At 40.6% G+C, this 20,187-nt stretch overlaps 1 protein-coding gene across 2 annotated transcripts in view; it reads right to left on the minus strand.

Annotated features, from left to right (window-relative positions):
* The window catches only part of slc4a10b (solute carrier family 4 member 10b), a 57,824-nt gene extending 38,311 nt beyond the window's left edge, over window positions 1-19,513 (minus strand). Inside the window, exons 1-2 of one of the 2 annotated variants that reach the window (XM_072685728.1) lie at window positions 19,285-19,513; window positions 13,884-13,913 (exon numbers count right to left, since the gene is read on the minus strand). In XM_072685728.1, coding sequence (XP_072541829.1) covers window positions 13,884-13,913; window positions 19,285-19,332 — 78 coding nt within the window. In that variant the 5' untranslated portion in view covers window positions 19,333-19,513. The remainder of the gene's footprint in view (window positions 1-13,883; window positions 13,914-19,284) is intronic. The other variant, XM_072685729.1, reaches the window with a different exon arrangement.
* Between the last annotated feature and the right edge of the window lie 674 nt (window positions 19,514-20,187).

Genomic DNA, 20,187 nt, shown 5'->3' on the forward strand with positions numbered 1-20,187 from the left:
GTAGAGGACACTTATGAGCGACCATCAAGGAGCACAGTTGTTTCTAAAATTCATCAAATTTACAACACAGAAAAGAAATAAGTTAGACGTAGTAGCGGGAGACCAATACCAATAGCCTATACCAGTTGTTCATTTATTGATTTTCTCTTCTGCAGAATTCATTTGACTTGTAAATTCTTTAAATACTTAGCAAAATGTGATGAATATGATTAATTTAGATTAACTAATCACAGAGCTTGTAGTTAATACCATTATTTTGTTCGCTTGACAACACTAGTTTATATATAGAGGTACAAAATTTAACTCATCCATGGCAGTGAGAACACACACCTGGATGAGTGGGTAGCTATGTTGGCACCTGGACAGCATTTGGGGTTTAGGTGCCATACGCAAACTATTCATTTTCAGGGGGGAGACAACGCTGTTCCTTCATTCACCCCACTCCCTATTTCTTGCCAGTCAAAGGGATTGAACTGGTGACCTTCTGGTACCAAAGCTGTAACACAGTGTTAAGAGTCCATATTCCCTCAATTAAACTCAGAAATTTTCATCCACAGATTTATCAAAATTTCTCAAATGTCCACTCTCTCAAAAACAAACTGAATGGGCTCTGAGTGGCTCAGTGGTCTATTGTGCTGTCACTATGCCCCAGAGGTTGCGAGTTTGAATCCCTGGCGATGCCTCTGATGCCTGCGATGCTGCATGGGCAGCACTTTGAAAAGAGGCAGTGGCTGGCTTCGCATGTATCAGAGGAGACATGTGTTCTTACCCTTACCCTAGTGTTGGGAGGGCGGTTAATTGGCAGTACCCAAAAAGGTGAAAACGGGAAAAAATCACAAAATAAAGAAAAAGATGGGAACTGCAGCAGGAAAGTGAGGCCAGGGCTAAAAGCTAACTGGCTACAATCTCTTTAGCTTACTAACAGCACATTGCACTGAGAGGACACAACAAGAGGACAGCAACACTAAGACTCACAGTGTTAATAATCACTGTGATAAAACTATGCTATAATATGTGGCTTATGTGAGCTTTTGGCTTCTATATGCCAAGTACAACAAAGCTTACTGTTTTTTTTTGTTTGTTTGTTTGTCACATCAGCATGTTTTGTTTTAAGGTAAAATAACAGGGTTGTTAAACGGCATCTAAGACATTTCTTCCCTAATCATAGTCACACACTTAATATTTATACATCAAATAACTACTTTAAATACTCAATAAATGCAATCCTTGGCGCATGTTTGGCAGCTGAATGAAGCCTGAACTGTACTTTCTCTTATATGTAACTGTTTGCCAACTGTCTGGGCCATGCATGACAGCTGCCGCACATACACTCACACACACACACACACACACTTATACACAGATGTTCAAAGCTGTATGGCTTTTGCATTCTCAAAAAAAATGAATGTTTAATCTATTTGAGAGATAATACTTTTAGACATCCTCCCTTGCTGATATACTTCCACTACCAAAACTACAACAAACATACCTTTTGCCCGCCTTCACACACTCCCACCGCTTAATCCAGCTTCCAGACGCAGGGTACCATACACACAGACCTAACACACTCACACAAATACATAACCATCTTAACGAAGACACACAGGCATTAGAGAAGAGGACCTTTCAAGCTGGTTCACAGAGACATTAGTTTAGTTATCCTCGCGTGTGCACTGTAATGTTGTATGTGTGTGTGTGTGTGTGTGTGTGTGTGTGTGTATGTGTGAAAACAGAGAGAGGGAATTAAAAGGGGATGGTATTATGAGAGAGCAGTAAGTGTTTTCCTACTGTGAGGGTCAGATAGAGGAAGGTGCTGGAAATGGTGACACAGTTTTAGCCCACTCTGTAACTGCTAGCAGAGCCTCCTGAGAGGGCACCAGAGGACATACACACACAGGCTAAAAGACACAAACCCAAATACTGGCTTCTTTAACCAACACAGACAAGATGTAAGGAGATGCAACTGAATTAATGGTATTGTGGGTAAAAGGGGAACACTGTGTGTGTGTGTGTGTGTGTGTTTTTTTGTGTGTGTGTGTGTGTCTTTGTGTTAGGGCTGCACATGCTTAGGGCTGCACTTGCAATTCTTGCAGAAAGCTGCAATATGCAAATTTGCCTTCTAACCAATCACAGTTTGTTACTGTCTGCTGTGAGAATATTGACCAATAACAGCTCAGTATTAGTGTTTCTGTAGAAATACAATCTACTATACTGTGGAGGCTGAACTGGATGCACATGTCTATCTCAATGCCACCTTTATTAGGCATAGTAATACTAGGTAGGGCCTTTTTCCTTCTGCTTTTTAAACAGCCTCACTCATGACACAGATTCCTCAGGATGTTGAAAACATGACATGATTGTATCATGCAATTCTAACAATTGTTTGATTCTACCACATCCCAAAGGCGTCTGTTGGATTCAGATCCAGTGACTGGGAGGACCACTTAAGAACTTATTGCCACGTTCATTGCATTTTAGATAGGCTGTGGTATTCAAGCAAAGATTGATGGATATTAACAAAAAAAACATTTCCCACACCATTACACTACCTTCACCAGCCTGGACTGTTGACGCAAGCAAGGTTGGGTCCATGGATTCATGCTGACCCTACCACTTATGTTCCTCAGCAAAGATTTAGATTTATCAGGCCAGGCTAAGTTTTTCCAGTTTTTAGCTGTCCAGTGAGTCTGTGCCCATTGCAGCCCACTGTTCTTTGTTCAACACGCCTCAAGGTTAGGCGTGTTGTGAATTCAGAGACGCCCTTCGTCTTATATAAGAAAGTCTTTCAAGCTGGTTCACAGACACATTAGTTATCCTCGGGTGGCAGCGTTGGTACTGTAGGCTACGTTATATATCTCTGTGTGTATGAGAACAAGGAAAGAGAGAATTAAAAGGGGATGGTATTATGAGAGAGCCTTGAAGCTGATGGCCTGTATCTGCATGATTGTATTCACTGCACTGTATGGCTGATATATGCATGCATGCATTATTGAGTAGGTGTACAGGTCTTTCTTAGAAATTGCTCTGTGAATGTGTAGAGCTATATGTGTATGTGTGCATATATGTACATATTTTGCAGTGTTAGTATCTGAAAGTGTTTTCATCGGTGTGTATCAGCATATGCATGATTCTGTGCCTGTGTGTGTGTTTGTGTAGCCTGTAGGTACTATAAATAGCACTACCCTTGCTACGCCTATCACCAGCATCCTGAAATCAATACTGAGATACTTTTCGAAAAGAGCAATACTGCTAAAATAAGAATGCACCATTCCAATCCATACACAAAGCACTTTCTGTACCATAGATCAAATACGATCAAACATGTATTAAGAGGATATAATTATGATGAAATACATCAATTAGTGTTCAGTGGAAAGTTATTAATAGGACACTTTGTACACGTATAAAGTATATTTTTTATCCCGACACTATCATTCCATTTGCAGAAAAAGCATTTGTTTTTCCCCCCTCAATTAAGTGTCATGGTAAATCCCAAATTTTAATGCTGTTTCCATAAAAAAACTGGCAGATGAAAGCCTCTTTTAGTTTTAGAGGGAAAAGGTTTTGTCCTAGCAAAAGTATAAGCTGACAGTCAGGACAAACACTCTCTGAGAATTCCAGTCAAGCATGCAACATCAGTAGTAACACACATCAAGCATAGGTGATACGTGTGTGTCCTGATGTAGCCTGGCACAAATGGTGCTACGTATACTACGTGAGGGCATATGGAATATGTTCCTGTAGTAGTTAATCGTTGCTGTATAATTACTGTTTAACAGCAGGTGGGACAAAATTCAAAGAGTAATCTGTTACTGTATAACCTGGGTAATGCATGCAGCTCTCTCTCTCCCTCCCTCTCTCTGTACTGTAGTCTGTAGGTGAGGAGAATGTTGACAGTATTTCACACTATAAATAGCACTACCCTTGCTGTGCCTGCACCAGCATCCTGAGATCAATACTGTGATACTTTTTGAACATAGCAATACTGCTGGTTTAAAATAGGAATGTCCTCAGCCTAATGATTACACAAAGCAGATTCTGTACCATAGATCAAATACTTCCTGCTCTACTGCACCTTTAGAGCACAATTTAACTAGCCTGGTCAATCTGTCCAGTTTTGCTACATGCAGATAGAACTAATAGTTGCTGAAATATATTAGACATATTACATAATAAATTATATAAAATACGACAGAATGAACATACAGACGAATCAGAATTGGATAGAGGATGGATTAGTCGACAGGCAGATGAGCTTTTGAGTGGCTGGGTTAGCTTTAGCTCATTAGTTAGCTAAATTTCTGACTGGAACAGAGAGAAATGCATTGTTAAAGCTGTGGACGAAGCAAACCTCAACAGCCTTGTGACTGGTAAGGGTACTTTCTTTGTAATATGTGAGTGGTACTCTAGATTAGGACTGCCCAGCTAACACTGAGAGGGGAGAAATATGGCAAAATATAAAACCTGACCTATGGATTACGGCATATGTCTTCCCTGTCAGTGTTAGCTGGATAGTACTAATCTTGGATACTGTTTACAGAATGTGAGTAATACCCAAAATTAGGACTGGCCAGCTAATATAGCAAAATACTTGTAAAGTTATGAATAGAGCATATTTGTACACATATTGCCCACAAGACCACAAATGACCTATACTTAGTGGTGATGCCATAGAAGAACCATTTCTTTAAAAAAAAACATTCTTGTAAAAGAGATTTGAATGTAGAGCTGGGAAGTATGACCATATTGTATCGTATTGTGATAAATTTTGAAATAGTAATAACAATATGCTTTTCTAAGCATATCGAGAATACTGTTAGTGCTGCAGATTCAGTACAGCAGAGAATCTAAATAGTATTTTTTTAAGAATCGGTCACTACTGATGTATTTTGTTTGTGTATTGTGTATCGTGATAAATATTGTGTATTGCGAAAAAGTATTGCGAAATATATTGTAATTTTGTATTTTCACCATATCGCTTTAAAAGGTTCTTCACACATACATCTCTTTTACAAAAAGGTTCTATTATGGCATTGTACAAAAAAACATTTTTATTTGAATAGCGTAGATAGACATAAAATGTGAAATTGATTGAATTGGTCCAAAGTTTCTTTTTCAAATCATGAAAGCACATTTTTATCCCGACACTTCTATTCCATTTAGCAGAAAGAACATTTGCTTTTTTCATTCTCAATTAAGTGTCATGAAAAATCACAATTTTTAATGCTGCTTCCATAAAAAAAACTGGCAGATGAAAGCCTCTTAGTTTTGGGGAGAAAGGGTTAGTCCTGGCAAAAGTATAAGCTGTCAGGCAGGACAAACACTCTCTGAGAACACTCTGAGTAAATCATGCGACATCACTAGCATCACACATTACACATAGGTGATACGTGTGTGTCCTGATGTAGCCTGGCACACATGGCACTGCACTCACTTCATGAGGGCATATAGGATATAATCTCAGTCTTCTGTACTCAATAGGTAAACCATTGTTGTTTGACAGTAATTGACAGTAAATGAGACGAAATTGAAATATTGTAGTGTTACTGTACAACCTGGGTTACAGATGCAGTTTTCTTTAACATTGCCCATGAGAGCATTCTCATTTGCTCAAAGAGAACTGAAACTCTATCATATATTTCACTTTAACTGTAACTGTAATGCATCATGGGTTGATGGCGGGAACCGCTGTGATAATCTGAGCACTAATACACTGGACATGGATCAAAGTCTACATTAGTCTCATGCCGTCTCATGAGTCTATTTGGTGTTTAATGTTTCACATTCCTAAATGCTGCTGTGGCGAATTACACTTTTTCCTCATAATAATTCTGCAGCGTAAGCCTTTAACGCACAAGTGACCAGCAATGAGATTATGCAACATTGTCCTATATTTCTTGGCCATCAGCGATTCAACCACTGCAGCACACTTTCATGTCTCTACAACCCAGGACATAAGACAGCGGGCCTCTATGTGTTTCAGGTGGACTAGGAAGCAGCCTAGTTTTCTCTCTGACCCTCCACACAGTACAGCTAGATGACAGACAGAGTAATTACAGGCACCGAAAACATACCTGTCTCAAGAAGGCTAAAATAGCACTGTGCTGTGAACTGGGCCACTCCCTGTATAGACCTACTATCAGTCCTCATGCCCTCTACAGAGAACTGATGATGGAGGTAAAAGGGGAGAGGTGACAGAACCCAACATTTTATGACATCAGGCTCTCACAGATGAAATCGTCTTAAAACAGCACAGCGACCAAGAGATTAGAGAGTGGCAGGCAGTGAGCTGCACTGATTTAATTGGTTAAAGCCAACATGATGATGGAGCTGGCAATGGCAATAGCTCAGAATCAACAAAAGTACTGCAAACACCAGCATTTAGAGCAATATCAGGTCCTACATTCAGGGCTAAATAGAAGAATACATGTTTAGTGGAAAAGAGGGGCAAAAACTAATGAAACATTGATTTTTTATGAAATTAAACAGAGCAGAATGTGCCCATATTATAAAAGTAATAATAATAATAATATCACATGTCACATGTCATAATCTACATGACATTACATGGTAAAGCGGGATGTTTCTCTACAGACCAATACCTAGTACCAATATCCTCAGTACTCCATAGACAGATAACTAATATCTGTAGTCTAAACATCAATATCATCAGTACTCCACAGACCAGGAACCTTAGTATTTAACAGACCAATAACTAATCTCAATACTCATAGCAAGCAATAAATAAACAACAGTTACAGACCAGGACCTAACCTCTGTCCTCCACAGATGAATACATAACCTCATTAGGTTACTTTACAGATCAGTGACTAACCTCAGTACTCTACAGCCCAATACCTAAACTCAGTATTCTACAGAACAATAACTCACCTCAGCATACTATAGACCAATAATTTACCTCAGTACGCTACAGAACAATAACTCCCCTCAGTACTATACAGATCAATAACTAATCTCAATATTCTATAGAGCAATAACTCACTTCAGTATTCTATATACCAACAACTAACCACAGTACTCTACAAAACCTGCATTCAGTTCTCTGTAGACCAGGATGAGAAACTGTAGGCCATAGCACAGTTTGCTGTTTTCCCTGCTCTAATACCCCAGCTAAACCTGGCAATTAACTGCATTAACTGATCTGAACCTGCATTGTTTAAGCAGGCAAATCTTCAAATTATGCAGGCATCAAGCCCAAACATTGAAATATTTGTTTTGCAATATTTTGGAGATATTAAATACATTAATTTTCACCTGATTTTAGCAGAAGTCACGAAATGTAATTATATATATATATATATATATATATATATATATATATATATATATATATATATATATATATAATGCACTCTGTGTCTCCAAGATCAGAGTAAAAAATGTGATATTGTGTAGCTCCTATCTGTACTGGTAGATATATAATGGAAAATGTGAATCTTCCTTTTGAATCAAACAGCAAACAAGCATGCAAGACATGTAAGATTTAATTTGCCTTGTGACATTGCACACTCTATGATGTGACTATTGTACATGTGCACACCACAGTGATGATGCTGAAGCAATAGTTTGTGCAGCCATACCAATAACTAGTCTTAATGCTCTACACATCAATACCTAACCTCAGTACTCTATAGACCAATACCTGAATTCAGAAACCAAAAACCAAAATGAGCTTTATATACACTAAGCGACTTGGCAATGTTTAGGTACTTATAACTTATATCAGTACAGTATTAATTATTTTCAATAAACAAACCTGGGACAGCCACTGGAAGCAGCCATTGTTGTTGTGAAGGAAACCACACTAAACCTCTGGTGCTGGTTTGCTCGCAAGGTTTGAATATTTCTATTCCAAAATGAATGAATGTAATTTCTTGCAAAGCACAAGGGCTACAAATTATACATCTTTTAAAGAAATGAAGATAGACTGAAGGACCATGCAATAAGCAGAACAGATGACACTGCAGCTAAAGCACAATGAATATGATCTAAAAATCAATTTAAAAAGGTTTATCAAAAGATTCTTGTAGTCACCCATTTGTTTTAGTAAGAATAAAAATAGAATTTTGGCAATAGGCCATTATGCTTATTAAATTAGTTCACCCTAATAACCTTTCATTAATGAGGTATGGGTATTTCTAATGAAGGCTGTGTGGGATTACAGACTGGTATTTTCTGTAACATCCTTTGGGATCAATTAAGTACTTCTATTCTATTCTGGTCTACTCTAGTCTATTCTAGTCTATTCTAGTCTATTTTAGTCTAGTCTGCTATGCTGTCTTGATATTTTAAGGCCAAAACAATGAACTCAGTGCCATCAGAACTACTTTTAAATAAATAAAGGAGCGCAAGGATGGCCTAAAGTTTGTACTACAATTTAATTCATGCTTGGTCTAGATACAGTTAATTGTGCACACTACTGCTCAATGAGCGCCTGCTTAAGGATTAGTCTACTTGGAAGAAGAGTACGGTAAATTAGGAGTTAATGGACCTCTGCCCAGACCTCACAACTAGTTTGATCTATTTGCAGGCACGACTCTAAAGGGATGCCTGCTGTACCGCAGTTCATCAAAAGCACACAGCATGCAGTAAAAAACAGCGCTCCTCCAAATGAGTGCTTCCACGTCCACTAGTACAATCTGCTGTGTGTGCAGTGCTCCATATGACCAGTGCAGTGCAGCACACACAAGGGAACTCTCAGCACACTGCTGCTGCGTAACATAAAGAGCTTCTAACTACAAGACAGCTGACAGCAAATGACATTAAAAGCAAAGGCAGACCTGTGAAACACTTTTTTGTTATTAGCAGCATGCTACACAAAACTACAACAGCTACGTCTATGTCCTAAGTGCACCGGCAGTAGCAGCATACCTGTGAGTGGAGCCGGTTGTAGAGGTCCGTACTCATGGCCTGTGCTGCGATTCTCAACGGAGTGCTACAGTGAGTCAAGCGGTCAGTCAGTCATGTAGTTAGGCAGGCAGATGCAGCCCCACGTACTGCTGAGCACATCAACTGTAGTGGACGCACAGCAGATAGTTTGACTCCTTCACCATCCAAGGAAAAAAAACTGTGTGTACCCACACAAGCAGCAATATCTGTGACCACAGAGCGTCCCCTTGTCTGCGAATCCGGCAGCAGATTACAGCTGTGACAACAGCACTGTCCAGCACACTCTATGATACTAAGCTGCTGAGCTTCACGCTCTCTCTGTGTCTCTCTGTCTCTCTCTCTCTCTCTCCCTCTTTCTCTCTTATAGTGTCTCGTGCTCTGTGCAGCAATCCATCTACGTTCTGCTGCGCTTTGACCTGCACTCCTCCTTCCCAAGGGCATTCTGCGATCGTTACGCTAGCTACCACTCGGAGGATGAGGCCTGGCTTTACCTCAGTCTTTTGCTTTCTCAGGTACAATAATACTCTTCCGCTATAAAATAAAGTCAAGGAGTGCAGCACTCTGAGCTCCCTGCTGCACACCCGGCACCTTTAGCTTAAATTCAGAATAGCTGCAGTGTGCAGGTCGAGGACACAGGTGAAGTATCTGCAATACAGATACAGCCCAGAAATACAAAACACAACCTGGGAGGTTTACAGCAGTGGCTCACTCTTCACACCTCAGTTTCCACAACTTACAAGGCTTTGTGGTATTTCTTATCACTAGAGTGTACTGTACATTAGGAAATCATTTAAAAAGGCAAAGGTAGCTAGTTTCCTCCCTATATTTGAAATGAATATTACAATTAGGGGGGTATTTGAAATGAATATTACAATTAGAGGGGTATTTGAAATTAATATTACAATTAGGGGAGTATTTGAAATTAATATTACAATTAGGGGGTATGAAAATTTAGATATATCAAAGTATTACAATTTAATATTTTGCAATATTGTATCGATACTATAAAACATAGTAACGATTTATGGCAGACAGTGGTTAATTTTGTGTTGTGTTTACGATTTCAACCCAATACACTTTTTGTGAAATTTAGAAAACTTTTCGTCACAGTTTGCTGGTACTAAGCCCTGGCTCTGTAAATGGAAAACAACAAAAAGGGCTCAGGTCGAGCCACTCAACATTATTCCAGCAATTAACAGGGGGCATTCCTGCAGGACAGGCATGAAAAGGGATGAGGGTGTTGCTCTATTCCTGCTCAATAGGTTGGTAACGCTGACCCTATTTTGGGGCCCCTGAAAAGGTCAAAAGGTGGTATCATGGTATTTGGTCGTATAATATTTACGAAAAGTTTATGGCCACAAAGATCTAAAAAGATGTTAGCACAGTGGGATTATTTGGATTCATGTACAATTAGAAATGTTATGCTAGGTAACATTAGTGTGCTTTTGACCAAGGGAGCGATACTGGGCGAGGCCGGTACCTGACATGTTATCACTGAGGTAGTGATGTTGGTGAAGTCCAGTAGCAGATGTGCTACCACCGAGATAATGATGTTAGACAAGGCCGCTAGTCGGTGTGTTTTGGGCGATGCATTTGGACGTTGTGTTTTAGATGCTGTATTTGTGTTTGCCACCTTGGTCTGCAACCTTGGTGTCGTTACCCTGGCAACAGTGCATAAATTCTGGGGGTGGAGCTTGTAAAGGAGCACTGAAGGGAGGGGTGTGTTTGTTTTGCTGCTGAATTCAAATATCTACAGTTGCATTCGGGGCCTGAACGCTATTGAATCGTAACCCCTGAATTATTAATGATATCGCCAGGGTCTTGCCAATACACAGCCCTAGTTACAATGCACCTTGCAATGGCGCTCTGTCCAGGGGGGTACTGATTCCGGGTAGGCTTAAGACTTCAGAACACTAAAAAGCGGATAAGAAGATGGATGAATAGATGGATGGATGTTTTCCATGCATTGTTAAAAAGCTCATTCCCTTTACCACAGGTAGCGGGCTAAAGGCCTGAGAACATTAACAGTAGGATGAAACCACAGAGTTTGGACTGAGGCTAAAAGGGCATGGTGACCATAGAGTACTCTATGGAACACCTGATTAACACACCATTGTAAGTTTCAAAGATATTCCATTCCAAAAACATAGGCATTAATATGGAGTTGCCCCACTCCCCACCCCATGCAGCTTAAAAAGCCTAAATTCTTCTAAGACGGCTTTGAACAAGATTGGAGTGTCTGTGAGCATTTATGACTAAAAGGTACTTATGTTGGACAAGAAGGCTTGGCTCGTAATCCACATTCCAATACATCTTAAAGGTGTTTGGTGGGGTTAAGGGTCGGTGCAGGTCACTGGATTTTTTCCATACCAAACCATGTCTTTATGAAGCTCACTTTGTACACAGAAACACAGTCATAATAAAACAGGAAATTGTGTTCCTTAAACTGTTATCAGAAAGTTGTAAGCATATGATTGTCTAAAATGGCACTAAAATAGAACAAAGAGACTGAACTCAAGCCCTGAAAACAGCCAGAGACTACTGTCCTTCCTCCACCAAACTTTAATGTTGGCTTCTATGCAGGCCAGGAGGCAACGTTCTCCATGCATCCAAGAAACCCAGAATCATCAAACTTCCATTTCAGTTCACATTAATGGCACTTACAGTTGGCCAGGGCAGACCTAGCAGGGCAGAAATTTCACTAACTGACTTGTGGCAAAGATGATGACCCACTCTACTGTCAGTGTTTGTCTATGGAGGTTGCATGGCTATGCAATTGACCTTACTGAGCTTTTGTCAATGAGTGTAGATGATACCACTGAACCTCTGAGCTAAAACAAATAAGAGGGCTGTCCACATACTTCTGGCCACATGGCATAAGCGGCTACTGCATGCAGAATCAAATGTTTTTCCCACTTCCCTGTTCCAACGGCTGCCAACCACTTTACTCCCCTTATTGTTCCACAGCAGTCTGTGTGATAGCTCTGTCCTTTTCAGCATTCAAGCCATCAGCCTCTAACGTTGAAATATTTATCAGTATATTCTGGGGTGTCTATCTCTGTAGTTGTGTGGGTGCATTCACTGCAAAATATCATTCCGTAAGGAGTGAGGAACAGCTTCTGGAGTCACACTGTGTCATGTTGCAAAGGCTGAATTAAAAATGAATTACCATTGCCCTTCTTTTGAGAGCACACACCAACTGTATAACAATAGCAGATGAGAGTGGCTATGTGAAAGGGTCAGATGTGGTAGGAAATTCACTATCACACTAAGCTTAACAAAGACACTGTCTAAAAAGGGAGACAAAAGTTGAATCCAGACAGCCTCTAAACATCTTAAGAGGGAGAGAGAGAGCTACGTAAGCAGCAAAAGAAAATGAATCTAATAAAACATACATAGGAACTACAATGTAAGACAACTTACATTTGATTTCACACTACAGAAACCTACCATATCTTAACCAGAGGTGAGGAATTTTGGCCTTCTGGGGTGAGATACCTGCATAGTTTTGTGGATTTTCAGCTCAAACCCACCTGATTGACCTCATCAGTTAATTGCCAGGCTTAGTATGAGCCTTACAGCAGGGAAATCACACAACTATGCTGGACTGCAGTCCTCAGTTTCCCACCCCTGATCTACAAAGAGGTTCAGCAATGCCCAGATAAACTCTACAAAGGGTTGGTCCTGGAGGGACCTGTGCAGGTGGTCCGGCTCAAACACAACTAATTGAACTTAGCAGTTAATTGCCTGGTTTAGATGGTGTTTTAGCAACAGAAAGATCACCAAACTGAATATGAATATTAAATCTTAATGTGTTCCAAACAAATATAAGGATTTTAATTCAGTCCATCTTTAGGCTTTAATGACAGTAGAGCAGCAGCTGTCTCTCTGCCTCCTCTCTCAACACCTGAGTATAGTGCTTAACAGTGCCATCAGTCTGTTCAGATTGGACAGGCTCCAGCCTGAACTCAGTCTCAGCTCAAACAGATCCAGGAGTGGCACAGGTCCATATACTGTGCTGAAGTGGATGATCATAATTCATTATGCAATATAATTACTTAACTCTCTTTGTCCTGGGCTGCAGCCATAATAATAAAAATATGACACATGTAACACATTCACAATTCAACAGCCCAGCTATGGTGATTGGATTAATTGCCTCTTAAAGACATTTTGCAAGGACAATATACTCATTCATTCTCTGTAGATACTAAAAACCCACATGAAAGGACAAATACTACTTGTATTTCATATAAAAGATCAAAATGACACAATTTTAGATGAGTGAACATGATGCTGTTCAGGTTAGGTTACAGGGGCAAAACAAAGTCATTTCAAATAAAGGGAATGAAATAAAATAGCACACAAATACTTAAATATGGAACAGTAGACCATATCTGTGTTATGCAAAATGTAAATACTTGAAACACCCTATATATATATATATATATATATATATATATATATATATATATATATATATATAATATATAAAGTAAAATCCTGTTATGATGTACTGCCAGAAGAACAAGCTAAGTACGACATAAAACAGGTAAGTAAGGATCTTTTGGGGTTTGGATGTGTTGTTACTGTAGCATTTCAGCAAACACTGGGGTGCTACATGAAAACCTGGTGGGCTGGAATCATAGGGCGCAAGGCAGGAGTACCCCCAGGACAGGGCGCCAGTCCTTCGCACAGTACCACACACACACTCACTAACGCTATCATCTACGGGCAATTTAGCATGGCCAGTTTACCTACCATGTGTGTTTTTGGGAGGCGGAAGGAAGCCAGAATACCCGAAGGAAACCCATGCAGACACAGGGAGAACACTCCTTACAGACAGTGACCAGGAGTATTTAACCCAGAGGGAGTTCACCTATAACCCTAGGACTTTGCTGCTGTGTGACAAACACACTACCTCGCGCCACCCATTCTACATTAGAAAAAATTAAAGAAACCATCCAACTTACCACACTTCGTCCTCGGGAAGGTGTCATTACCTACGAAGAGTAAAATGGCAAATTATTCCAAACATTTTTAAACTGCTTCACTTTTCGTTTCATATGGCTGCTGGAACAAGGGAATCCAAACCATCAAAAATGCAGTTGTAAGTACAATGTAACTATTAAACATACTTAGGCTATGTTCCGTGCAATGACAAAGCAGTTACAGGGTCCTTACAAGTATTTGGAAAGAAAACAAATATATCTGAGGACCCTCTCAAATCAAGACTATATGGCAGGTAGATACTGTAAAACATCATACCTGTAACCTAAAACAGGATGTAATGTCCAATTAATTAGTATGGCTTTTAAATATTAACAAAAAAGCTGAGTTGTTGGGATGTCCAGGCAAATGATCTGTAATGATGCTTTATTTTAGGTTACTCTGTAATGCACATGGACCGCTCTTTGACAAGCAGGTCAAAGCTCTGCCCAATGTTGGCCTGTTCAACAGTTTTCCAGCTGACAGACTGTTTGGTAGTTAGAGAGTGTCCAGACATATTTTGCAAAACAGACTGAAGCCAGTATCCTATGCGATTAATGCATACACCCACAAAGCTGGCTGTAATGTTTTCAGTAGTAAAGCGGACAAAACACCACTGAGTGAAACAAATCATTTACTTGTTCCAAACTACGTTGACCTCATAATATTAATAAGAAGCTTACTTTGTTTGTTTGGGCAGAAAGGCTGTTGTCATTTTCCCCATTAGTACAGATACACTGCTAAGCTTTCACTGAGAGAGCGTTCAATAACCACAAAAACTTGCTACTCGAAGACCAAAACATTTTTATCACGTCCCTGATTAAAATCACTTGCTTTGTTTATTTATGTATGAGGAATAAATTCATAATGGCTTATAGTTTATTACGGTGTAACACACAGTATTATTCAAAGTATATGGAATTAAATGCCAATGCAGGAATGACTGCATATAAAAGCATATCAGATAAAATGTCTATTGTTCAGTGGAGCACCAAGGCTGAAAGTAAACAAAGAGACAAGTACACAGTCATATCAGAATATTATGGCCACCCCCGGTTTGGAATGAACATGGCCCATTTTATCAGCTCTGCTTACCATATAGGAGCATGTTTGTAGTCCTACGACTGCATGACTGTAGACTAGGGCTGCACAAATATATCATTTTAGCATCGCCATCCCAATGTGGGCATGCGCAAAACTCACATTGCAGGACGCGCATATTACATACTAAGACACCCATATTCACCATTTGTGTTGGGCACAGAGGGAATTTGGCCTTCGCCTTTAACCCGTCCATGCAGTAAACACACACATCCACATTAGTGATCAAACACACACAGTAGAGAGTGAGCATACATGCCCAGATCAGTGGGCATTGCGGCACCCGAGGAGCAGAGCAGGTTAAGGGCATTGCTCAAGGGCCCCAACAGTGGCAGCCCAGCCTTGCCACAACCCTATCATCAATAACCTGGTGCTCTAACTGCTAAGCCAAAACTGAGCCCAAAATATATATATAATATATAAACCCAGACCCATCCATCAGACTGCCAGATAGAGAAGTGTGATTTATAATCCACAGCACACGTTTCTACTGCTCCAGAATCTGCTTCTACCACTCCACCCAATGCTTGGTGATGTATGACTTGCATGCAGCTGCTCAGTCATGGAAACCCATGCCATGAAGCACCCAGTGCACAGTTTTTGTAGTAACTCTAATGCCAGAGGAGCCTTGGAAAGCTGCAGTTATTGAGTCAGCATCGCCTCTGCGCTCAGCGACCTAGCTCTGTAACTCTGTGGTCTGTCATTTGGCTGTGGTTGCTGTGGTTCCTAACGCTTGCACTTTTCAATAATACCCATCACATTTGATTGTGGAATATCTAGGAGAAAAAACGGACTTGTTGCAATAGTGGCATCCTTTTACAATACCATGCTGGAAGTCAGTGAGCTGTTTAGAAAGAATAGAATGTCTAATGTTTGTAAGGGCTGTGTTATAGCTATGTGCTTGATTTTGTGGTGATGGGAGTAAATGCAACTGAATCATGACCTGAATACAACGACTAAGAGATGTGTTCAAATACTTTTGTCCATATGGTAAAGGCACTGAGTGAAAGTACAGTAGTGCAGCGGTCTAGAGCACACCACTGACCTCTCAGTTCATCAAACCAGAGCACATAGCTTTTGTGAATAAATTGTGATTACATAGAGCATCACTCCGCAAAGCGATCCAACTAAAGCATCGTTACGTCAGGGTGAGTCTGCATAAGCATCAGATCAGAGCAATATTACCCCTCATGCCAGCAAGGGCAGACAAGGTCCAGCAGAGGACTGTGTTTTTAGGGTCGCACAAAAGCTGCTTTTCTGTCAACTGCACATGGATAATGAATGCAAATCTGCTCTGAAGTGATTAGCGCAGGGGTTTGTGCTTAAATGCCATAAAAAAAGATGCTCATACTTTCATCTGCCGTTTTGGTAAAGTGCTGCTCTCCGACTGCCCCCTGCCCAAACGCTCTTTAGCACTCAGCACTCAGGTTGACAGAGTGGGAGCAATGTGTGTGATGTGGCTTAACACACAGCAGGAGCTCTCACCCTCTACCCACACTGCTCTGTAAACTGATGATTATTGCTCAGGTCCATCTTGTGCTTCACAAAACGGAATATAACGCTTTGATAGTGTTCTGGTAAGCAATGTTTTTCCTACATCTGAGGAAAGTGAAGTATTTCACAAACTCAGGGCTTCAGTGTAAAATGCAGCAGATCTGAATGTCCTTAGGGAAATCAATATAGCTTGAACCGAGACTAGACACTAGCGCTAATTGATGCGCTGGTAAATGATCTAAACTCACTCTCCTGGAGTGTCCTGAAATAATGCATTTCCTGTTCTGCCATCCATCTTGTCAATGTTGATCACCTGTTCCTGACAGACTAATGAGCACTCAGTTGTGGAAAATTACAGTCAAGGCCTGCTACTTAGCAAGATTCTCTAGGGTGCTGATCTGGGACCATTATTTGGGACAAACCTGTTGCTTTCTATGAAAAACAGGGGTGGGCGATATTTACATTTACATTTACATTTAAGGCATTTAGCAGACGCTCTTATCCAGAGCGACTTACAAAGTGATATGACATAAATACAATATCATGATACTTTAAGAAATGTTCATGATACAGCAGCATACAAAAGTATGGGCACCGCTGGTCAAATTTCCAGTACTGTGAATGATGAGTGAGTAGAAAATTAACTGATCACCAAAAATGATAAAGTTAAAGGTCAGGAGGAGCAAATTTCATAGATTTGTAAATTCACCTCCTCAAACATTGTCCCAACAATCAGCAGCCATATGCATCTCTAAGCAGATGGCTAGCAGTGACAATTGCAATAACTGATGCCCACAAATCAAGAGAAAGGCTATTAGAAGATGGCAAAACATTTCAGGTAGATGTTTCCTCAGTTCGTAATTCCTCAGGTAATTATTAAAGAACTACACTGTAAAATGAACAGGAATGGTGGAGGTCAAGTTGAGGTCTGGTAGATTCAGAAAACTTTCGGAGATAATTGGTTGTAGGATTGCTAGAAAGGCCCATCAAACCCCCTGTTTCACTGCAAAAGACATACAGGAAGATTTAGCTGTGGTGGTGCACTTTTCTACTGTGCAGCAATACCTGCACAAATATGATCTTCATGAAAGGGCCATAAGAAGAAGGCCTTTCCAGTGTCCTCACCACAAAATTCAGCGTCTGAGATCTTTGGACCATCTTCACAAGTCTGATTCATTTTGGAAACAAGTCTTGTGGACAAGTTAAATACACCTTCTTGGCTGTAATGAGCAAAGGTATGCTTAAAGAAAAAGAGTGCAGAATTTCATGAAAAGAAGACCTCTCCAACTGTTTAACACAGGGGTGGATCGATCACACTTTGGGTTTGTGTTGCAGCCAGTGGTGCAGGGACTACCTCAAGGGGGTTTGCCATGGCCTTTACAGTCCCCTGACCTAAACATTAGCAATAATTTGGGGTAGAACTTACAAGTTCTAGACAGCCCGAGAATCTCAAAGAACTTACAAGGGTGAATGGGTTAAATCCTCCAAACAAAAACTGAAAGACTACGTAGCTAGGAAGGTGGCTACGAAAAAACATTTACAAGCTGTAATACTTGCCAGTGTTACTGTACTGACCATTCATTATGCCCAAGCTGTTGCTTTAGGCCATTTTCATTTTTTCTTATTTTTCTTATTTTTCTTTCTTCGTTTTTCTATTTCAATCCATGACAACTGAATGCAACATGTGAATGCTTGAATGGTTCTTTGCCTGGTGAAATATGTTCTTCTATTTAATTGGAACTTCTAGTAGATAAAACCTTTTAAAAAGGAGACAATAAGCCCTATGGAATCTCCTTTAATGTTATACATTCTGATGTCTCAGTCATGAGACACTCAGTCATGAGAAGCCGGCCTAAGGGCTATTTTTTCCAATGCAGTCACAGAAGATCTCCTCCAGCCAACCCTTGGAGGATGAAACTTTATCAATCCCCACTCACTTTCCATTTCAATGCTGGAACATGGTTGAGTGGTTGTCCCAAGCACTTAGCCCAGTGAGACAGTATGCATTGTTCTTTTCCACAGTAAAAACAGCATTTACGGAAATTACACTGAAAGTACTGGTCATGTGATGTAGCTTTGAATACACTGGCACATAAGGGCCAGTGGGAACCCAGTTTACCTTTATTCCCCATGCATTATGAGATTATAGGTGCAGCTATTTTACAATAGTACTTGCTCTGTTTGTTATGGTATTTGGCAATCTAATGCTGCTGAATCATATGTACAGCCCTGGCTGCGCTTTCATCTGTGCAATCTTGGGATTTCAACGACAAAACACTGCATAGCCTACTTTCAGGAATAAGCAACAAGCATTTAAGCATTCCAGAGCACTGATCTGTCTGACAGTAAAAGATCAGCAGGCTTTTTTCTCGTGTGTGCTGCAGACGTGCAAATCAACTTGTCCTGCGGGACACCGTGTACACGCTTTCCCCATCGTTAACATCCAGCAGGTAAAGCGACTGTTGCTGCCGCACGAGCTGTTGCGAGCTGTAGCGCCACTGAGGATTCGCAGTAACGGTGCATTCGCTAACAGTGAGGCTAGAACCGCAGCGTTTAGTCACGCAGTGCTGCGACGATGAGGAGCGAGCTTCATCCTGGTGCCTGGAGCACGCAGAAACACATACGCATACACACGCAGCGTCTCGTCTCCTGACTGCAAATGCGCATATGGCGGTGCTGGAGCCCCTACATTGCTTAGCCTAGCTGCTGTCCCCCCGTGTTTGATGCAGTGATGGTGATGCCTGGTGAGGCTGCAGTGTTGAGGCGCTATGCAGTGAAAACACTTCTTACCGTGGGCAGGAGAGGCTCCATTTGGGCGCCTTGGTCCTTAATGTCCATCTTTCTTGGTGGTGGTATGGAGAGGAGCGGTGTATAGAGGTGTGTGTACGTGTGTTGCGGGCTGCTCTGGCTGCCTCCCTCTCCTGGCACCTCACACACATAGGATGGTCACATGCTTAGCAAAGTAGTCGGGCAGACCCTAATACTATTACTCTAGGAGGGGAGTAGATCTCTCTCTCTCTCTCTCTCTCTCTCTCTCTCTCTCTCTCTCTCTCTCTGTCTCTCATGTGACGCATTTAATACACTCATCGCCGCACCATTAAGATTAGAGTGTGCTTTTATCTGTAGCTTATGTCTGCTATGCATTTCAGTTTCCACTGGAATGTGTGAACTGCTGCTAATTACAGTACTTTTAGAAAAGTGTGTGTTGGCACAAAAGTCTCTGCCAGGTGAACAAGTGCATCTATTTGCAGATGCCACATTTAGTTTTTAGACAGTTTATTCTCTCATTATTAACGACATATTAGGTAATGCTGATATCATGAGGTTTAAGGTGTCAAACTACTCATAAAAAGGCCTAATGTGTTAAAATACACTGGGGAAAAAAGCTTATGGTGATAACCTGCTTTGGAGATGACAGTAGACAGAAGATCATCATGAATAAAATACAACAACATAACTGCTGTCTTTTAGTTTAGTTATTTTGATCAAATGTTTGTTGATGTAAAATTGTATTTCAATGCAACCATTTTACCCAGTTAGACCCTAGGTTAGTTGTTCAGTTATTATTTTGAATGCATAAATTATTATGAATAATTTGATACTTGATAACCATTTAGTTTAGCATATTTGGTTGGAGTCCCACAGGGTTCTATTTTAGGGGCTACAAAACTGATGAAACTTAAGAAGAACTTG

Source organism: Salminus brasiliensis, chromosome 8 (assembly GCF_030463535.1).
Source record: "Salminus brasiliensis chromosome 8, fSalBra1.hap2, whole genome shotgun sequence".
NCBI lineage: Eukaryota > Metazoa > Chordata > Actinopteri > Characiformes > Bryconidae > Salminus > Salminus brasiliensis.